Genomic DNA, 19,977 nt, shown 5'->3' with positions numbered 1-19,977 from the left:
ATTCATAAAAGCATCTCTGGTAAATAACTCTGCTGTCAAAGAGCAGTGACTGACAGCGACAACCTACCTTGATAGTGGAAATTATTGACATGCTGTCTAGAGTCTAATTTGATTGGATGTTGCGTTTGGGGGGTGCGGCAGTTAGATTATATACTGCTCACTCATTGGCTCAGACGCCTTTCACTCTGTGGAGACCGAGTCTCCTCGTCTAAGGTAGTCTGAGTGGAGAAAGTAATGAAGATGGAAGGAGCTGATGTTAATGAATTATTGAGGAGATTTATGGAGTAGCGAAGTGATATCCGTTTACTCGTCTTGTCGAAACGATAGAGGACAGCGATACCAGGAAATTGACAGATAGCATGACCGTAAGTAAACAGTAACTTCCCCAGTTTACTTGGTGTCGCGCCTTAGCCGAGCTAGCTAACTAGCTAATCTGGAAGCAACCGTGCTGACAGCTCGAAGTCATTCAGCAAGCCGAGACAGAGTGTGTGACCGCGGACGATTAATTTACAGTCTCTGCCTGACACTGGTTAACAAATAGACTGGATTATATGACTGGGAAAGCTAATGTTGGCCATTAAGCTACCAGTGCCTTGAGACAGAATTTCACGTTGTTTAAACGCAAGCTGTGTTACCAGTTGTCATTTTAGCAAACTAGCTGGTTAGCAGTGCCTGGGGACAAACTATAGTTACTAATTAAATTAGCTAGATATCATGAAATAAAAGGGCAGTAAAGATGGGAAGATTCCCCAATTTGTTAAACAAACGAGCTTTTCATTTGCGCCCATTTTGCTACAGTACTCACAATTGTCATAGAGACAGACTTTGTACCCGACTTTATCCTAAAGTAACAGCTGTATGTGTGTGTTGTGTGTGTGTGTGTGGTCTGAGATACTTCCTCAGGAGTTGTGTGTTTGTGTTGTTTTGTTGTGTACCAGTTTCGCAGGGGCACAGAAACCACTGCAGACTGGTATGTTAGATAATGCGTTGTTAGGATTTTTCTAATAGTTTTGTGTTGGTTTCCTCCTGTACAATGGGGACTTTGCCGCAGAGCCTTTTCATTCAGTCCTGCTGTATGAAAAGAGGTCCTTTACTACTGTACAAGGTGTCAAAAGTTGAACAATTATAATAATTTGTGGCCTGGTGTTGTGCCATATATTGTTTAAATAAGATACTGTTTGCAACTTAATTCATATGTCCTTTGCTTTCCATATATACCGTGTGTGTGTTTGCCTTTGTCATTATGGAGAGGCTTGTCCTTTAGGAAAAGGCAGGTTCGTTGGGTGGGGAATTGTGTACTGTTAAAGTGGTGTCATTAGGATGTGAATGTGTGTGCGTGCACGCGTAAAAACTATGCGCAGGCTTGTTAATGTGTGGCATTCAGTGGCTGCTGGTGTTTCAGGGCTCTTAATGCTTTTTGACAGTTAGGCTGACCAGGTCATGAAGCAAGAAGATCGCACAGGCTCTGTTGTCACCCAGCATCACAGCTAGAGTCACCCATGCCTGCGGTTTCATGGAAAATCCTGACAATATTTGTGTAGGCATAGATACCAGTAGATGTAGCTTACATTTTGCTCCATGAAGCCAATTATCTGAACCAAAAGTAGTATTTAAATGTGAAATCTAGAGGCTGAACATTAATAGATTACAAGACAGTTATCCAACTGTGGCAAAAATAAAAAAAAGCAGAGCGAAAAAGGAGATAAAAGAGAGCATTAAAATGGAAAAATCAGTGATGTTAATAATTGGTCTCTTCAGGCTCACTTGCTACAAGAAGACAGGCAATTGAAGTGGCGAGAGGAGGGACAAAGATGTATCACTGGCTTAGAGGCAATGGAGAAATGAGCGTAGGCTGCTAGAAGAGGATTCCTTCTTGTCAGATCTCAGTATCCGTCTCCCTCAGCCGCAAAAAACACACACACAAACCACAGACTGTATGCTGTGTGTAATATATGAGAAAAGAGGAACGCAGAACCCCACTCCACCCCCCTTCCTTTAAGCTATAAGCAACCTGCTATTGATGAAGACCTGGTGCCAGAGCGATGATGCAACCGGGTTAACCGCAGGTCAAGATAGTCCAACAAAAAAAATATAGCAACAGGCAGTATCAACAAAGATGTGATAGAACTGAAGAGAGATGTCAAAACAAAATACTACACTCCTAGGAATGGCCAAATGGTGTAAAGAGCTCTTAACATGGCCAGTGAACACGAGTTCAGGTGGAGCTGTGAACTCTGGGTATGTCTGCTCTTTATGACCACGGTTATATAACCCTGCTGCCACCATCTTTACTCTCCAAAATAGTTCCTTAACAGCTTTTGCTTTCAGCCAAGTTGAAACAAGTTTGGAGTCACTGGTCCAGCTTGTTGACTGTTGACAACTGACCTAGTTTGTAGATTTGGGGTGGAGTCATGTTGCTACAGTTCCTGGTTCTGACTTTGGTTAGTGCAGTAACAGTTTATTAGTGGTTAGGGTGTGTCTGTACAAGAGTTGAGTCAGCTGAAGATACATTAGCTAGGGTAAGGTCAATTAAATGGTCTATTTTGCTCTTTATCTCCCTTTTAGCTGTAATTCATTGAGGGCTTTGTAATGTAGGTGTTGTCATTTTCAGCCTTACCAGTAGTTTGTGTGGTTTTGCACCCTGTACCACAGGAAAAAGCAGCTAGGGCAGCTGTGTCACACTCAACACCACCCACTTTGTCTTTCTCTGTGGTTCCTTTCTTCCCTCCATTCAAGCACTTCAGTCTTATTGGTCTCTTCACTTCCTGGAAAAAAAGAAGCTTCCAAAGCATTATGTGTAATAGGAAATGAGGTAATCAGCAGGGAGGGGTATGTGTGTGGGTGTCCCCCTTATCATTCTCATTTGAACTCACTTCAGTTCTCCGCCAGCTTTCCCAGACAGGTATGTTCTCACTTCACTATATTGAGACACACCTGTGTTTTGTTAATGCCAACAACCTGTGGTTTTTGTATTAATTCATATGAAGTAGTATGTGTATGGTGGTGTTTGCTTCAGGTGTTTTGCAGTAACTCTGTCAAGACTTGCAAGCACACTTACAACTAGGATTAGGAATGTAAACTCAAAGGAAACCTGTTTGTGTTGGAGAAAGTCTTTGGAAGGAGGAGTCAAAAATAAGCTCATTTAGACCGCCAGTCCTGTGTTTGTGTGAGTTTAAGACCGAGGCGTGGGTGTAAATTCAGAAGGAACGCACTGTCAACTTCAGCTAGCTCACAGGAACAGGTTTTGTCAAACCAGACATTGAATAAACACACTTACACATACACACTTGTGCAATACATGACACATTCTGTGTGTGTGTGTCTGTGTGTGTCTTTATTGCTTGTGTTTTCACTCCTTTCAAATTATCCATCCCTTGGGTTGATACATTCCTTTTATCCCTCATACATCCAGCTTTCCCTCTATTAATTTAGCCATTGATTTCTGCTCCATTCATCCCCCTGTGCTCCATTTCTCTCCTGCATCAACTTGTTCCTCCCTTCATTGGTTTGTTACTACTCAGCCACTTATTCTTACTGCTGGTTTATACATGTATGTTTGTGCTGGTCAGTGTGGTTGAGCTCCACAGAGAAAGCTCACCACCTGCTGCATCATTTGCAGTGTGCTCTCTCTGGCTCATATTGATTTCTGTCACGATCTGTGAGCCCATAATGACTTTGAGATGGCTAGCCAGCAGTCAGCCAGACTAAGACGGAAGACAAACGTCTGCCTAATAACCCTCTCGGAGGAAAATAACAAACTAATTGCTTTATCAGTTGCTTGTGTGCAACTGATAGAGTATGTCTTATCTGTAGTATGTCAACAGAGCCTAGAAATCTTTGAGACGGGGCATGTTCAGCTTATTTGACTTTCACCTTTTTATAGGGTTGATTCGTTCATGTTTATATTGTCATTTAAATTGAAATGTCAAAATACACTTTGATGTACAGCTACATCCCGTTTCCGCTACAGTAGTTTTGTCCATCCTCTACTGCGGCTTTTGTGTTGCTGCAGTTGCTTCTTAACTTGCTGCTGAGGTGATCAGATGACATGCCCCAGATGGCAGGTAGACAGACAGAGATGACCTGTTAAAAGTGACTTTGTAGGAGGAGAGCCCGTCCTCTTGCAAGACTGACTCACCCACACGCTAATCACATCCTTTATTTTGTTCAGGGAGCTGGCCATTAAAACGCACATGCTGGCTTTAGATATCACTGTCCTCCTAGCAGTCTTCGCCAACATGAAAGAACGGAACAACAGACTGCCACAAAGGACTAATTTCTCTAAATGGAGTCTATTCTGCTTTATAATCCTTCCCCATTTCATGAGTCACTGGCTCCCCTCCCCCCTGTCATTTATGTCATTGGTACAGTCCATAAATAGACACCTGGCTGCCATGGAGAGACCTAGCACCAGAATAACACAGAATAAAGCATTTGGATGTGTAAAAGATAGATTAGAGAACGGGGAAAACGGTGAGAGAGAAATCTTGCCGTGTGGGAGGATGAGTGGATGTACAGAGGGAGAAAAGCAGTGAAGGGAAAGGGAGAGATGAAAATCAACATATTTATTTCTTATTACATACACATGCATGACACGTGTTAGAAGGCCCGTTGATGATAATCGTGGAGATTGAAAATCAGGCCTCTATAATCTTCTAAATCTGTAATCTATTGCTTTGAATTCACTTACAGAATAGGGTTGATATATTTTCTTTCACATAAAGGTTAATGCTTTTTTTAATGCGTGTCTGTCATCCACTAAGTAAAGTGTTGGAAGTTATGCCACCTTTTACCTCAAATCTGAGCACATGATACTGCATGATAAGTGTGCACATAGAAGGACTTTTTCCTCCCCTCTTTCTATTTCTCAGATTCCGTTACCAGACATACCAAACATGGAACTTTGTTTCTTCATCCAACGACCAATTTAGCCTTGTGCTTACACTTTCAGAGCACAGTCACGACCGATTACAGGCACAACATAACCTGCAGTGAAAACAGAGTGCTAGGGCAACATAGAAAACAGATTATCCATCAGAAATGCATAGACTGTGTTCTCCTCCACAACAGAAGGTATACTTCTTACGATGACAGTCACAGTGCAGAGTTGTTTAAGAGGACCCAAGTACATGGAAAGACCAGGACTCCAACTACTGATTATTTTAATTATCAATTAGTCTCTCGCTTGGTTTCAATTAAATTATTTATTGTTTAATCTGAGTTAAGTCTATACAGCTGTTGCGTTTTCAAATCAGCCAGATTTAACATGGTAAATGCTATGCATATTGCATATTAATTGCATTACCCATGTCTGAATTGAACAGCCACCCAAACAAATACTGCTCTGCGTCGTCGTCATCATCCCCACAATGTAGTGTATGTATTTTTCTGTCTCTCTGTTGCTTCTTTCACATACTTTCTCCATACTCTGATGTGACTGCATAACAGCAGTGTCATATACAAAGCAGCAGATGCTTTATAAAAACGCACAGATGGAGAATTAAAATGTCATTGAGAGCAAAAGAAACCCTTTCCAGAGAATAAGCACGAGAAGATATGGTAACTTTAGAGGTTCAATAGCAAAGAAGCTGCATGCCTAGAAGAGGAAGGAGTTAGGTTAAGATGCAGACAGTGTAAGTGCTGCGAAGGATAGCAAGGCATATCAAACATAACAGGGGGATGGAGGCAGAGAGGGAGGCATTTATTTCACCGTGAGTAAATGTTAGCTAAAGCTTTTTTTGTCTCTCTGTTGAAAGACATCGGAGCAGTACAGCCTGTTCAACAAGAATCTAAATTCTGCTGTGCTACTTTTTTCTTCTTCTTCAACAGTGAAGCCAGTCAGGCTCCTACATGTGGGTGATTTTTTTTCGATAGCCTGAGTTGAGAATAGGTTAGGTATATGCTGCAGAGATGTGTGTCTGGAGAGGAATGAGAGGGAAAAAGAAGCGCGAGAGGGTAGGAGAGTCTTATGGCACCTTTTTGGAGTATTGAATTGATGCCTGGAGCGTATACAGTCACTATCACCACTGCATTGGCATTGTTCGCTGTTTGTAATAGAATACTCTTATCGTGATCCCAAACTGGCAAACATGGAAGGAGCCTTGTGCAAGCCGTGATTGCTTATGTGCATGTGTATGCCCTTGCAAATGTGCTTGCAAATGCACTACATATTTGCTGTGTGTCAATAATTATGAGTGTGTGTGTGTTTTTATACAGTAATTCTTTCTTTAATAGGTAGAGGTGACTCCACTGCAGATGAGGGAACATGTTGGCTATGGACCAAGGAGTGGTGGAGGAATGGCTATCAGAATTTAAGGTAGTGTGTGTGTGTGTGTGTGTGTGTGTGTGTGTGTGTGTGTGTGTGTGTGTGTGAGCAATATAAAGCACATACCCCTGATTAATGTGCAGTATACTGCTTATTATTGGCATATTTCTTTCACACACAGAAAATTGCATGCTCCTATTCAAACATGAGCACTCACCGAGGTGTGATAATAAGGGTGCAGAAGGGAACTTCCTGTGTGAACGTATGAGGACCTACCTGTCATCCTAGCTCAGTGAAATTGACCTCTAAATGCAACCATATTGATGTGACTGACAGCTTCTACAGTCTCTATCACTGTCTGTCTTTCTCTGCAGGCTTTAAAATATTCAATATATCACACGGAATGTATTTCTATGTTGCTTATATCAATTCTGTCTCATTCACCTATCACCATAATATTGGGCAGATTTCTTGCTTTAAAATGATATACAGGACTGTCTCAGAAAATTAGAATATTGTGATAAAGTTCTTTATTTTCTGTAATGCAATTTAAAAAAAAACAAAAATGTCATGCATTCTGGATTCATTACAAATCAACTGAAATATTGCAAGCCTTTTATTATTTTAATATTGCTGATTATGGCTTACAGCTTCAGAAAACTCAAAAATCCTATCTCAAAAAATTAGAATAGTTCCTCAGACCAAGTAAAAAAAAAAAGATTTATAACAGCAAAACAAAATCAAACATTTGAAAATGTCCATTAATGCACTCAGTACTTGGTTGGGAATCCTTTTGCACGGATTACTGCATCAATGCGGCGTGGCATGGAGGCAATCAGCCTGTGGCATTGCTGAGGTGTTATGGATGCCCAGGATGCTTCAATAGCGGCCTTTAGCTCATTAGCATTGTTGGGTCTGGTGTCTTTCAGCTTCTTCTTCACAATACCCCACATATTCTCTATGGGGTTCAGGTCAGGGGAATTGGCAGGCCAATCGAGGACAGTAATGCCATGGTCAGTACACCAGTTACTGGTGGTTTTGGCACTGTGGGCAGGTGCCAGATCATGCTGGAAAATGAATTCCTCATCTCCATAGAGCTTTTCAGCAGACGGAAGCATGTAGTGCTCTAAAATCTCTTGGTACACAGCTGCATTTACTCTGGGCTTGATGAAACACAGTGGACCAACACCAGCAGCTGACATGGCTCCCCAAACCATCGCTGACTGTGGGAACTTCACACTGGATTTCAAGCAACTTGGATTTTGCTCCTCTCCAGCCTTTCTCCAGACTCTGGCGCCTTGACTTCCAAATGAAATACAAAACTTGCTTTCGTCTGAAAAGAGGACTTTGGACCACTCTGCAACTGTCCAGTGCTTCTTTTCCATAGCCCAAGTCAGACGTGGCTTGACCATGGGAATACGGCTATTGTAGCCCATTTCCCGGACACGTCTGTGAACAGTGGCTTTTGATACCTGGACTCCAGCTTCAGTCCACTGTCTTTGAAGCTCCCCCAAATTCTGGAAGCGACTCTTCTTCACAATGCTGTTAAGGCTGCGGTCATCTCTCTTGGTTGTGCAGCGTTTCCTGCCACATTTCCCCCTTCCAACAGACTTTTTGTGGATGTGCTTTGAAACTGCACTCTGTGAACAGCTTGCTCTTTGAGACATTTCTTTTTGTGTCTTACCCTCCTGATGGAGGGTGTCAATGATGGTCCTCTGGACAGCAGTCAGATCAGCAGTCTTCCCCATACTTGTGATTTAGTTTACTGAACCAAGCTGAGTGTTTTTCAAGGCTCAGGAAACCCTTGCAGGTGTTTCGAGTTAATTAGACGATTCAAGTGATTCGTTGAACTAGTATACTTTTTCATGATATTCTAATATTTAGAGATAGGATATTTGAGTTTTCTTAAGCTGTAAGCCATAATCAGCAATATTAAAATAATAAAAGGCTTGCAATATTTCAGTTGATTTGTAATGAATCCAGAATGTATGACATTTTTGTTTTTTTAATTGCATTACAGAAAATAAAGAACTTTATCACAATATTCTAATTTTCTGAGACAGTCCTGTATGTGGGCTCGGTGTGAATCAGCAGTTAAGTCAAATTCAAACGGATCAAATAGACTACAGCAACACATGTTTGGCTGTTCGGTACTCACTTTTCAACTGTGATTATTCTTAGAATATTAGTCAGTGAGTGTATCAAACTGTAGCTGTGTTTGTGTGCGTGTGTGTTCGTTCGTTCCAGACCCTCCCTGACAATGCTGTGTCCAATTATGCCGCCTCACTGAAAGACAAAGCTGCCCTGGTCCCTGCACTCTACAAGGTCATCCGAGAGAACTACAGCGATGTATGGACACGCACTTTAATATTCTTTATTCATGTAAACATTACGAAAATACCTCACCACACAAACATTAACCAAAATGTTTTATTAATTATATGTGTACACTCTCCTGATTATCTTATGTTCTTATGTCCTATTGGTGTATTGTTTTTTGGTTCTGCCTCACTGTCCAACACACTGTGCTTCCCAAATACTGCTGTGCATCATCCTGACGTTTCTAATTAACCATAGATGCAAAAATGTATTACAGCCACAGTGGCAGTTAATTATTTTGGATGTAACCATGAGCCCCTGTTTTTGGCTTACCTTCCTCCCCAGTTGCTGGAGCCAGTGTGTCACCAGTTGTTTGAGTTTTACCGAAGCGGTGAGCCGCAGCTGCAGCGTTTCACGCTACAGTTCCTGCCAGAGCTCCTGTGGAGCCTCCTGTCCGTCAGCGCAGCCAGAGACCCTCACACGTCTGGCTGCATCGAAGCCCTGCTGCTGGGCATTTACAACCTGGTAGGGGAGAGGATACAGCTGGTGGTGGCGGAGTGTGTTATTTATTATCAGTAGAGGAGAGCTGCTCTTGTTAATAACAAAAAAATGTTTTCAGTGTGATAAGTGAAAGGTAAGGAAAAGGTCCTTGGTCCTTGGCAAGTGGGTGTAATCATGCAGTTCCAGAAGCAGGGGACTTAACCGCTCAACTATTTCTAAAATCTGCGTCATGTGTTTTGAAAGATTCCTTTATGCCCTTTCTGCCTTGTTGAACAGCTATGCATGGAAAGTGACAGGAAACATGGGTGAGAAAAAGAGGAATTGAAACACAGCGACTACACAATATGGATGGGTTGCACCTTGCAAATGCTCTTAAGCTTCCCACAGAGCGATGTCAGTACTAGTAATTATTTAAGTATGTTGAGTCATATTTTTCATCCATTTTAGCTCTTGATGTTATATCTATCAGCAAAGTGCAGTGTCCCCTAACTTCCTCTCTGAATAGCAGAATAGGTCAGCTGTCAGTCAACACGGCTGGGTCCCATTAATGTATTTGACATTAACATGCACACAGGGGACACCAAAACCCTGGGGTTTGTGCGCGTGTGTTCACACAATATACACACAAATAAGCAAACGAACATACACTATCAGACTGATTTTGGAAACCGAGACCCTGAGGTCCACACACAAACACCCACACATAACAGATGAGTGTGCTTGAAGAGATAAGTACACACTCTTTAGAGGTTTAGGGCACACAGAAAAAAGCTACTGTTCTTCTCGCCCACAGGAACATTTGCTCATTGTCTTCCTGTCTTTCTCTTTCACAGGAAATAGTTGATAAAGATGGACAAAGTAAAGTATTATCTTTTACCGTTCCTTCCCTCTCCAAACCCTCAGTGTACCATGAGGTGAGAAATGCACACAACTATTTTAATTTGCTTTTGCAGAAATGTTTACTTCAAAAATCTTCATCTCCCCACTTTCAGCCTTCAGCCATTGGCTCCATTGCCCTCACAGAAGGGGCTCTAGCCAATCACGGGCTGAGCAGGGTTGTGTACAGCGGACCACACCTCCAGAGAGAGACCTTTACCGCACAGAACAGGTAAGAGGGTTGATGGGCGCACTTGTTTTTAAAGTCTGCTGGGCGGGGTATGTCAGTTGGGTGGAGGTTGTGCAATGGGCTTTCCTGGTCAAAGCCTGCCAGTCTGCCTGCTTAAAATTGTCATCAAACAGCAGACAACGGTCTTGGGGGTGGTAGTCTGTCACAGAGAAGAATCCAGATATCTTACAAACATAGAGTGTGAAGGTAATACACCAGTCGTGAGACTTGAGTATGAGGAACAAGTTAAACATTCAGTTCAGATCTGTTTTTGATGCAATCAATGGGAATCTGGAGATGTGGAGTTAGAAAGAAGGGCTCTTATCAGACCTGTAGCATAAATCACTCAACTCTCCAAACTGTCTGCAGTTGAGTTGCACTGTGGGTAATATAGATAAATCCATGGAATAAAAAAGACGATATCTCTGGTGCTAGTGTGTAGTACTGCTTTTGTAATCTATAAATATCTAGATTTTTGGTGAAATGTATATCATGTATGGATGGAAGCTTAACTGTGTCTGAATTTCTGATATGATATGTTGACAATGTTGTTTTATATGTCCTGTTGTAATGAATGAATATCTTAAGGGTATGGTTGTGTTTTTTTAGATTTGAGGTGCTGACCTTCCTGCTGCTGTGCTACAACGCTGCTCTCAGCTACATGACCGCCATCTCCCTCCAGTCCCTCTGCCAGCTCAGCTCCAGGTAAAACACACACACACACACACACACACACACACACACACACACACACACACACCCCTTTCATACTTACAACCTTAGTGTCACTTTCATGATTGTGAATGTTTTTGAGAAGGCTACTTGAATAAGGCTACACACACGCGGACACACATTTTGCAAGCTCTCTCTTAGCTGATCCTCTTATAGACTTTGTCAGAGAGCCAAGATACAACTATTCAACATAGAGCTGCGATGTACACATCCTGCTCAGTGATTTTTCTAATCTGCCAACTGTGGCTGAGCATTCCTGTAATGAGCACAGAGCTAAAGAGAAGTCACCAGCTTTGATTTCCCCATGACCATTTGCTGTGTGTCAGCTTTTTGCATTATATTGCAGCTCCTATCGCTTAATGCGCGGGTGCAACCTCTGCTTGAGCTGAATCCTCTTTGTTGCAACTTGTATGATACCTGTTACAGATAACAGTTTATGCTTTTAAATCTTGTGGATAATGTCGTAAACTGTTGTGTTGGTGTGTGTTTAGGTATTTCACAATATCAATATTTTGGCAACAATTGTAGCTAAAGGTATTATAACAATATGGAAATAATAATACTATCTGTCGAATTCATCTTTAGCTTTGTTTATTGTGAGTTCTGGCAAATGAATTACACTCAAAATAAGATTGTAGGGAGAGTGTCTGTAACCATCACTGTACAAAAAGAACAATTACACGAATGGATAGTGAAAAGGTGAAATATGTGTAGTATTAACGTGACATTTTTAAAATATCACGGTTCTCGTCAATACCGTTACATTGCGACACCCCTTGTTTGTGTTTGTGTTCAAGTTTATATAAAGCTATTATTTGCTCATTGTTGAGTTTATCAGCTCACCACAGGAAAGTAAATTGCCTTAATGGAGCTGCAGCCAAGTGGCTCAGTGGAGTGCTTCCCTGTTTCACTGATACGAGCTCCCCTATTGTGTTTTGATCTGTTATCCTCCAGGGTGTGTATATGCGGTTACCCGAGGCAACAGATACGGCGCTACAAAGGCATTAGCACACGGCTGACAGTCACGTCAGAGTTCCTGGTTCAGCTCATCACAGGGATACACTACGCCTTGTGAGTGTACACGCATGCCTGCACAAACAGCCAAACCATCGCAGCACTGACTCGCTGATCAGCTTTATCTTTCCATGTCTTACATTTCTCAGTGCTTTCACTTAAAATCTGCTCCATGTGTCTTATCGCGTTGACAGTATTGGATTTGTTCTAATTATGCTTTAATGTACCTGCTTTTAAAAGAGGTTGGACTGTGAAAATCATTCATCCTGCTCACTTTGTATTTTGAGTGTGAGCATTGCTGTGTTGCATTTCTCAAATGTCTTGACATCTTTATCACAATATAAACATTTGGCATCAGAAATGACTAAATGTCTGTTATCTAATATCTGTAGTTCTAATCATTTGAATATGTCCAGTATGACAGTATGTCCTAGCTCTGATCTGATAATCAAGTCTGTGGAGTTTTCTTGTAAACAAACAAAAGTTATGGTTGTGTTCAGCTTGAGGACTAATAAACCCAACTAATGCATTTCCTTCCTCCATAAAACATTTACGTTTTAAAGCCAGCGTTGTTTGCATTTATGTTTACAAGCTTGCAGTCTTCTTCTTCCTCCCTGTCTTTGCTGCTGCATTGCCGCATGTCTTGTTACCACCACCTGTTGATCAGTGAATAAAGTGACATCATTGGTAGGAATATGTATCACCTGCAACTGTGCATGTGCGTCATCACGCACAAGATAAGCAAAGCGTGGAGCCACTCAGAAAAGCGATCAATTGCGCTGCTAAAGGTCTAAAACTCCCCCAGGAAACCTTTAATATGTATCTTAAGCTAATGTGTTGTGTGCATTTACATGTTTTATGTTTTTGTGTCTGTGTTTAGGTGTAATGGAGAGGTTGAACAGGGATCCAAAGCACTCGATGACGTTCTGTATCGGGCCCAGCTAGAGTTGTTTCCTGAAGCTCTGTTGGTGAGTGCAGTCATGTTATTCTTCTTCTACTTGCGTCAGCGTGAGCGTGGGATTTAGACGCACATGCTCACATGTGGTTTTCATTCATGCACAGCACACTATGCTGTATTGTGTTGGTCTATGTGTGTGTCAGAGATGGCAAGCAGAATGTAATCTCACTAGATTATTTACATGCTTTCCACTCTGCTCTGTTAAGCCATAATCCTTGAGCCCCAGGGAGTAGAGGATTGAACCTAAGCTCACAGTATTACTACACAAGTCAAGGTGTGCTCCTCTGCAACAATCAAAACACACAACCTTTGGATTCATATTAATAAGAATGTTGTTGGGGTTTAAAAAGATGCTTAAAAAAAACAAACAGCTTTCTAGTCACATGCCATGAACACACTACGCTGCACGACATGAAGAAAACATGCGATAAAGTTGTTCAAATGCAACAAATTGCTTGTTGAATTAAAAAACTGGAATTATTTCCAACATGCTTTTAGTGAACAAACTGAACTGAACACAAACGGCACGAACAACAAAGAAAACAAAACATTTTAAAGTGCCGTTTTCTACTGATTTCAACTAACTCAAAGAATTCCTGAGTGCAATATCGCAGTCTGTTGTGATTTTCGTTATCGCGCAAATTGACATTGCGATGACGGAAACAATATATTGTACAGCCCTAACACACACCCCCTAGTGTCAGCATTTTTTCCAGTGTGTTAAACTTGTTGCAGTGGTGTGGCTGCGATCTCGGCATAGCTTGGTGACTTGCCCCCCATGAGACCAATGTGTTGCAGCCTCGCAGACAAAAGACATGTTGTATTGTGTTTATGATGCCCGACATCATGTTACGTACTCGACTGTGACATAATCATTGGTGCAAGTGCCACTTGATTATTTCCAGCAACAGTAGAGGTTATTATAGAAAGATTTGTGAAATTGTGTTATAAAGAGCAAAATACAAAGCCTTTCTGTTTTTCTTATATGACTAGTCTGTAAGTTTGGGATAAGCATTCAGGTTTATCCCTTTGCATAAATCTGGTAGAAATTGGATATTTGAACATTAGGTTAACTGCCTGTGTATGTTGAGTGAAGAGGCAAAGGGGGCTTTTTCCTGTAATTGTGCCCAACAAGCAAAACTGAAAAGTTTTTTCTAACAACTGTTAATATTGCAGTACACCATAATTAGTTAGTTAATATTGCATCGGCGAATAATAGGAAAGAGCGAGAGTGAGGGGACGACATGCAGTTGGTGTGATTTGAACCCAGGCCGCTGCCAAGGACTCAGCCTTTGTACATGTGGCCCCTGCGCTACCAGGCGAGCTCCACACAGCGCCACACAACTCTGAGTCAGCAGTAAGCATTGTGGTGTCATCACTGGTTGGTCAGAAGTAGCACAACAGTCAATAAGTGGACCTATAGTAGAATGGAGAGACACAAGCAACATGATTACTACCAGGTAGTCAGTGGGCCGGTCCAGTTCCTCACTGGGGGAGAGCCACTGGGCAATCCTCCTGTGAAACCCTGGCATCCTCCGAAGCAGTAATGTTTATGCTTTTCCCCGCACTCAGGTGGGTAATGCCATCAAGTCGTCACTGCATGGCGCTGCACTGAAGAGCAACAACAAGGAGGGTGCACGGAGTATCCAGGTGGAGATCACACCCACCTCCTCCAGGATCTCCCGAAATGCTGTCACCTCCCTCTCTATCAGGGGACACCGCTGGAAGAGACACGGTAAGAAACCTAAAAAGCTCATTGAGCTGTAGACAAAAGTGCTCCCACACGCACTTTGTACATTTCTGTAAACATTTTGTAATCACAATATGGGGAAATAAAAAATAGAATTGTTGGATTTGAAGAACATCCACACCAAAGGAGAGAGCAAGAGGTTTATAACTCTTCATTGTTCACTCGTACTACCATTTCATGTCCTACAGTCACTGTGTACATAAGTGTTGTTGTCATCATCAGTCCCTAAGCAGGTGGAGCACTCTTCCTCCGCTTGCTAGCTAGTGCCGTCTACCTCTTTTAGAATCTCCTCATTCAAAACTATGACTTCCTGTCCAATCTGTTAGGAGTACCACTACCTACTGTACCAGCGTGTAGATGCTTCGTTTGTTGAGTCAATTTAAGGCCATTCCTATTATTGGCTGATTATCGGCATGAATTAATTATCGGAATAATACATAATCGTATACATTTCCCATATTATATCGTCCCGATATATATATATTGTGCTTCCCTATTGAAGATGTTGTGTAGTTTCAGCTATTTGCCAAAAAGTTAATTGAGATTGAGTATTTAAATGTCCATAGAACCAAAGAGACTTGGTGGTTTAGAATTAAGAGAGCGGCTCTGTATTCCCAGAGTACAGATAAGGCCGGTAAATTACAGCTTTCAGCTAGTTTAATGAGCCGGTGTCATTTTGAGCCTAACACCCCCTTTTTCATGCCATGGATCCTGCTCATCGGTGCCCGTATCAGAGCTGCCTGTTATTATGCCTGCCTATGCGTGAAGCTATTGTTAGGAGCAGATGATGAAGGGAAAATAGTATTAATTACTAATTAATGTGGAGTGGGGACTCGATATGAAATTTTCATTCAAATACTGTGTTCATCTTCATATTGCATGTACTTTGACCATGTGTTATGTTCTGATCACTATGATTTTTGTCTTTTTATTTTGTTTTGTGTTACTGTGGTCGTGTGTGCCTGTGCACATGGCTGTCTTTTTGTCATTCATGTATGTGTGCATGATGCGTGTCTTTCTGTCCATCTGTTTGTGTGTATGTATGCGTGTATATATATATATGTCTGTATTGTTACGTATTGTCCTGCTACCCTCCATACTTCACCCCCACCAGAGTCCCAGGAGGTGAGTGTAGACAGTGAGGCTGCAATGGGGGGCGTGGCCATCCCCGATATCAGTGTGACAGGTGCGAGCGGCGAGCGAATGCCCAACGGAGAATCCCTACGACCACGCCCTGACGGCCGCGCCCAGCCTGACTGCGACCCGTTAGGCGCCGCATCCGAGGTCAGCCTGGAGCTCCGTGGTCATGACCCTGGCACACGGGGTCAGGAGGTCAGGAGGCAGAAGTCTGTGAGGCGAATGGTGGAGAGTGAGGGTTCTGGGTCGGCCTCCACAGGGAGGAGCCAGTACTAACGTCCTGCCCCTCCTTCCCCCTGCCTCGCTCCCGGGGTAACCTAGGTAACCGTGTGTGGGGGCGTGGCCTGAAAAGCTGCATGATGAATTCCCCCCTTTTTACCTTTTGCGCTGGTCTCTACCATCCTCTCTTCGCCTAATTGCACTATTCCTCTCATCTGTCTATCCAACGTCGCTCATTCATTTACTCTCTCCTTTGTGGCTAAAGCTTCCTCACAAAGATCTCCTGCTGAGATTCTTTAAATCAAATTAATTATTTAAAAATCTAACTGAATAACAGATCAATAACTTAACGAAAGCCTAATTAAAAAATGTGCTTCGCTGAATTGAGATAATGTGATGATTTATGTTGAACAGAATGAAGTGGATCCTATTCAAAGCAGAACATTAGTTAAACATAACGGTTTTAAAAGAATCCGTCAATGGACTCGCATACTGTAGATATAAAACGCCCTGAGGTCAGGTCACTGATAACAAAAGGCCTGATGACCTTGAATCCTAAAGCCCAGATATTATCTCTGTTAGCTGTGTTAGTCCCAGGAGATTGTACGCTTACGATGTTGTTCAGGGGTTTAACTCTTGGATATTTACTGGAGATCACTAAGCTTTTCAGACTCATATAGCACATCTTGGTACGCCTCGACACATTACTCCTGGGTTGCACCTGGACACAGATAACTTTCTTCTGACTGTTAGATAGGAGCTGAAGAAAGATATGCAGGTCTTGAGTTATTTGAAGCAAAAGCTGCTCAAACTGTGAAATCTGGACTTGAATTACACTGAAATGGAAGATTTTGACAGGACCTGTCTATCTGTCTGATAACCAGCTTCAGATAAAAAGTGTGTATTTGTGCATATGCGGGTGGCCACTCACAGGTGAGGATGCATGCCTTGAAGACAGCAGGAAAGATGTTTATTTATGTGCATGTGTTATTGAAGACATGCATTTAGGGTTTCCATATCTGTACCTTTGTATTTGCCTTCCTTTACTCTCCCTTTGTGGTCTTTCCTCTTGGACTCCTCTCCTGCCTTTGGGACAAACCATGCACTCCTCTGCCTATAAACCACTCACTGTTGTCTCACAGCGCTGCCGGTTGAACTAACCTGTGTGCTGGGCTAGAATACTGAACTTGCTTTGTCTCCTGACAAGATGTCCCTGGTAACTGTTACAGTGTATAGGCGCCACCTACTGGACAGTGATAGTGCTCCTCTGTCATGCAGCCCTAATGCAAAGCATTTAATACAGATATTGTTTTAAAACTGTTAATCTAAATCTTTTTGATTGGATCAGATGGGCTGAATGACAGATGAGGGTTTTTTCTCCTAAATGATTTTCATTTCAGTGATTGTTTTTTTTAACTCCCTCTGACCGTGTCACAGACGCAGTGGATCTGGGTTCCCCGGATGAGCTGATGGATATTTCGGAGGTGGATGAAGGGGTGTGGCCAGGCGGGGTTGGGCCAGACATGACTCCACCCACCATCACTATTAGCAACAGTGTTACTACATTGAATCTCGGGGCCAAGGCCATGAAGAAGTGTCGGCTAGGCGGGCGCTCTAACAAGGACAAGGAGGCGGGCGCTCTAACAACAGGCCGGGCCGCCAGCGAAAACGCAGAGCTGTCTTTCAAGCGACTGACACTCACTTCCAGCCAATCAGTGCCCAAGGCAGGAGCTCTCACCAGCCTGACACGCACCGCCAGCGCCGTCTTCTCCCGCTCGTTCGAGCAGGTAGCCAGCGGCATCGTCCCTCCCTCCAGCAACCACACCGCCTCTGAAGTTGGCCGCTATTCATGCAGCCTGCAGGAGGATGGGCTGGGGTACTTGAGTCCGGTACCAAACCACACGCAGCGCTCTCCTAGCATCAGCGTGCACCTTGGCTCTGACCTTTGAACCCTTTGTGACTCCTGACTACCTAATCCCTCCCCTCTGATCCTGTGACCCTGTACCTGTGACCAGGAACTCCAAGCCATGCCAACTGCAACGGACCACAAACACATGAACAAACACTCCCGCTTGTTCCCGCGTCACTCCATTTTAACGTCTTTTGATTCTCTGTGCTGTAAAGCAGTCTGCTGCCCTGCTCCTCTGCCCCAGCAGAGTCTCCTCTGGGCCTGGAGGAGACGGGATGTCAGAGATATCACTTTCAGCTTCCCTGATTTTTAGTAGTGCAATGTTGCCGTGCAGTCGTGCCAGGACAAAACTGCACTCCGTCACAGAACAGCCTGTCTGTAAATGGGTGCACTTAAAAACGTATTACTAAAAAACTGTGGAAAAGTATTTGGAAAGTATTTTAATCGGCAACCTGCATGGCTTTTCCATACGTCTATCCTGACCTTGCCCAGGTTTGTCAGAGGGCTGATGTTCAGTATGTGTGAGCATGCTTGAGTGTGTGTACTGTATGTGTGTATGTGCAATTGTTTTTAGAATAAAGGCTGCTGATTGATACAACGAACAAGATATGCTTCTCCAAGTTGAACAAATGTTTATACTATTTTTTTCTTTTTTTAATGATAGATCCCTTTCCATAGCAATACAAAGCTCCTATTCAGTGTTTTCCATCTTTTGGGATGATTACGCAAAACTTTCTTTATTCACACTTGTTTTGTAAACAGTTACAGCTTTGCTCCTTTTTAAAGATATTCTGCATCTAAAATGTCAGAAAAATGACCACTAAATAATCAACCAGTATGATAAAAATCGCGTCTTTATGTTTACAATCGCACAGTATTGCCATCATGATGGAGAAGCAATATTTGTGTCTTTCCTTCTCGCTCCTCTAGCACCTTCCTGAATAATGAATGAATCTGATAGCAAAACTAAAACTCCACCTTCTGACAAATGACGAGGATGATTTGAATTTTGGGGACAATGGGAGTTTATGATCTGTGAAGTATTACATTTTGCACTTGAAAGAATAACTTTGGTATTTTCTTATGATGAACAAGAGAGGTTTGACTCAACTGGTATGTTCCTGTGTGAGCTTTGTTGCACTGTATGGATTTCTACCACACAGACATGAAGTCAACCTACCTGCACAGAGGTAAAATAATCTGATATCCCTGACTAAAGATATTTAAACTCGACCAAAACTGTAACTGAAAATACTCCTGTGTGTTCTGCAGTAGGAAGGTGTGTGTGGGGGCAACACGGCTCCTCTTTTCTGATCCACCCACCATTCCAGCTGTTTGTAGTTCTTTGGTGATGTGTTTCCTGTGTCCCTCCTTGTTCACATCATCAAGTCACAAGACATGGTGATATTCTCTTGTACCAATAAAGAAATTAAACTCCACCCATCTGCTACCTTTGATGTCCTAAATCGAGCTGCCCCACCCTCAAGCAAATGTGTGTTCTGTTGTCTGTGTACGAGAGCTGTCGAGTGTCCATAGCTTGGGGGGGGACAATAACCATCATTGTGTTTCTGTACGTGGGTTTACAGAATGTGAATGGGTTTGCTCTTGTTGTACATCATACTGTTGTACTGAAGTTGGTTTAAATTTGCCTTTCTATGTCTGAAGAACTCACTGCGACATCTTCTGGGAATAAAGTGTTTCTATATTTCACTTGTGTGCTCATTTATTACTATTATAATAGTATAGTTAAAATGATTTTAGAGGCTGATTGTTCTGTCAAAATAAGGGCTTATTAGTTCCACTGTAATTAAATGTATTAAGAATGCCCAGTTAATTGTTTTTTTCACTTAAAAATAATTTATTTAGCATATAGACTTGAGGTTTCTAGATAAAAAAATAAACCTCAGGTTCTCTTTTCTTTTTTTTTTAACCCGTTTACATTTGTGACGACTCATTGAAACATTACCAACTGCATGTTTGAACTGAATTTAATTTTGCCCGTAGGTTATATCTTATAATAACTTATTCCTTGGACCAGTGACCCGCCGGTTCCCAAGCTACTGCAATG

General features: G+C 42.4%; 1 protein-coding gene across 2 annotated transcripts; it reads left to right on the top strand.

Moving 5' to 3' along the window:
• The first annotated feature begins 190 nt into the window (after window positions 1-190).
• Window positions 191-19,619, top strand: hycc1 (hyccin PI4KA lipid kinase complex subunit 1). 2 transcript variants are annotated; one of them, XM_029443115.1, is made up of 12 exons: window positions 191-365; window positions 6,235-6,316; window positions 8,513-8,614; window positions 8,930-9,109; window positions 9,919-9,999; window positions 10,078-10,193; window positions 10,800-10,895; window positions 11,877-11,993; window positions 12,817-12,904; window positions 14,467-14,629; window positions 15,759-16,102; window positions 17,438-17,576. In XM_029443115.1, the coding sequence occupies exons 2-11, from the start codon at window positions 6,266-6,268 to the stop codon at window positions 16,055-16,057; spliced, it is 1,293 nt and encodes a 430-aa protein (XP_029298975.1). In that variant the 5' UTR covers window positions 191-365; window positions 6,235-6,265; the 3' UTR covers window positions 16,058-16,102; window positions 17,438-17,576. The 2 variants fall into 2 exon arrangements, with proteins under 2 accessions (XP_029298975.1, XP_029298974.1); XM_029443114.1 differs by lacking the exon at window positions 15,759-16,102 and having other exon boundaries at window positions 17,438-19,619.
• The last annotated feature ends 358 nt before the right edge of the window (window positions 19,620-19,977 follow it).

This window comes from Cottoperca gobio, chromosome 11 (genome assembly GCF_900634415.1).
Source record: "Cottoperca gobio chromosome 11, fCotGob3.1, whole genome shotgun sequence".
NCBI classification, from domain to species: Eukaryota; Metazoa; Chordata; class Actinopteri; order Perciformes; family Bovichtidae; genus Cottoperca; species Cottoperca gobio.
Note: the sequence above shows the minus strand (reverse complement) of the source record. Positions and strands in the feature narration are given on the sequence as shown.

Excerpts from the sequence above, each read along its gene's own strand:
- hycc1 (XM_029443114.1), top strand. The coding sequence starts at position 6,266 with ATGTTGGCTATGGACCAAGGAGTGGTGGAGGAATGGCTATCAGAATTT. Across the intron at positions 10,000-10,077 it reads AACCCTCAGTGTACCATGAG|CCTTCAGCCATTGGCTCCAT; the intron begins GTGAGAAATGCA and ends CCCCACTTTCAG. Across the intron at positions 10,194-10,799 it reads ACCTTTACCGCACAGAACAG|ATTTGAGGTGCTGACCTTCC; the intron begins GTAAGAGGGTTG and ends GTGTTTTTTTAG.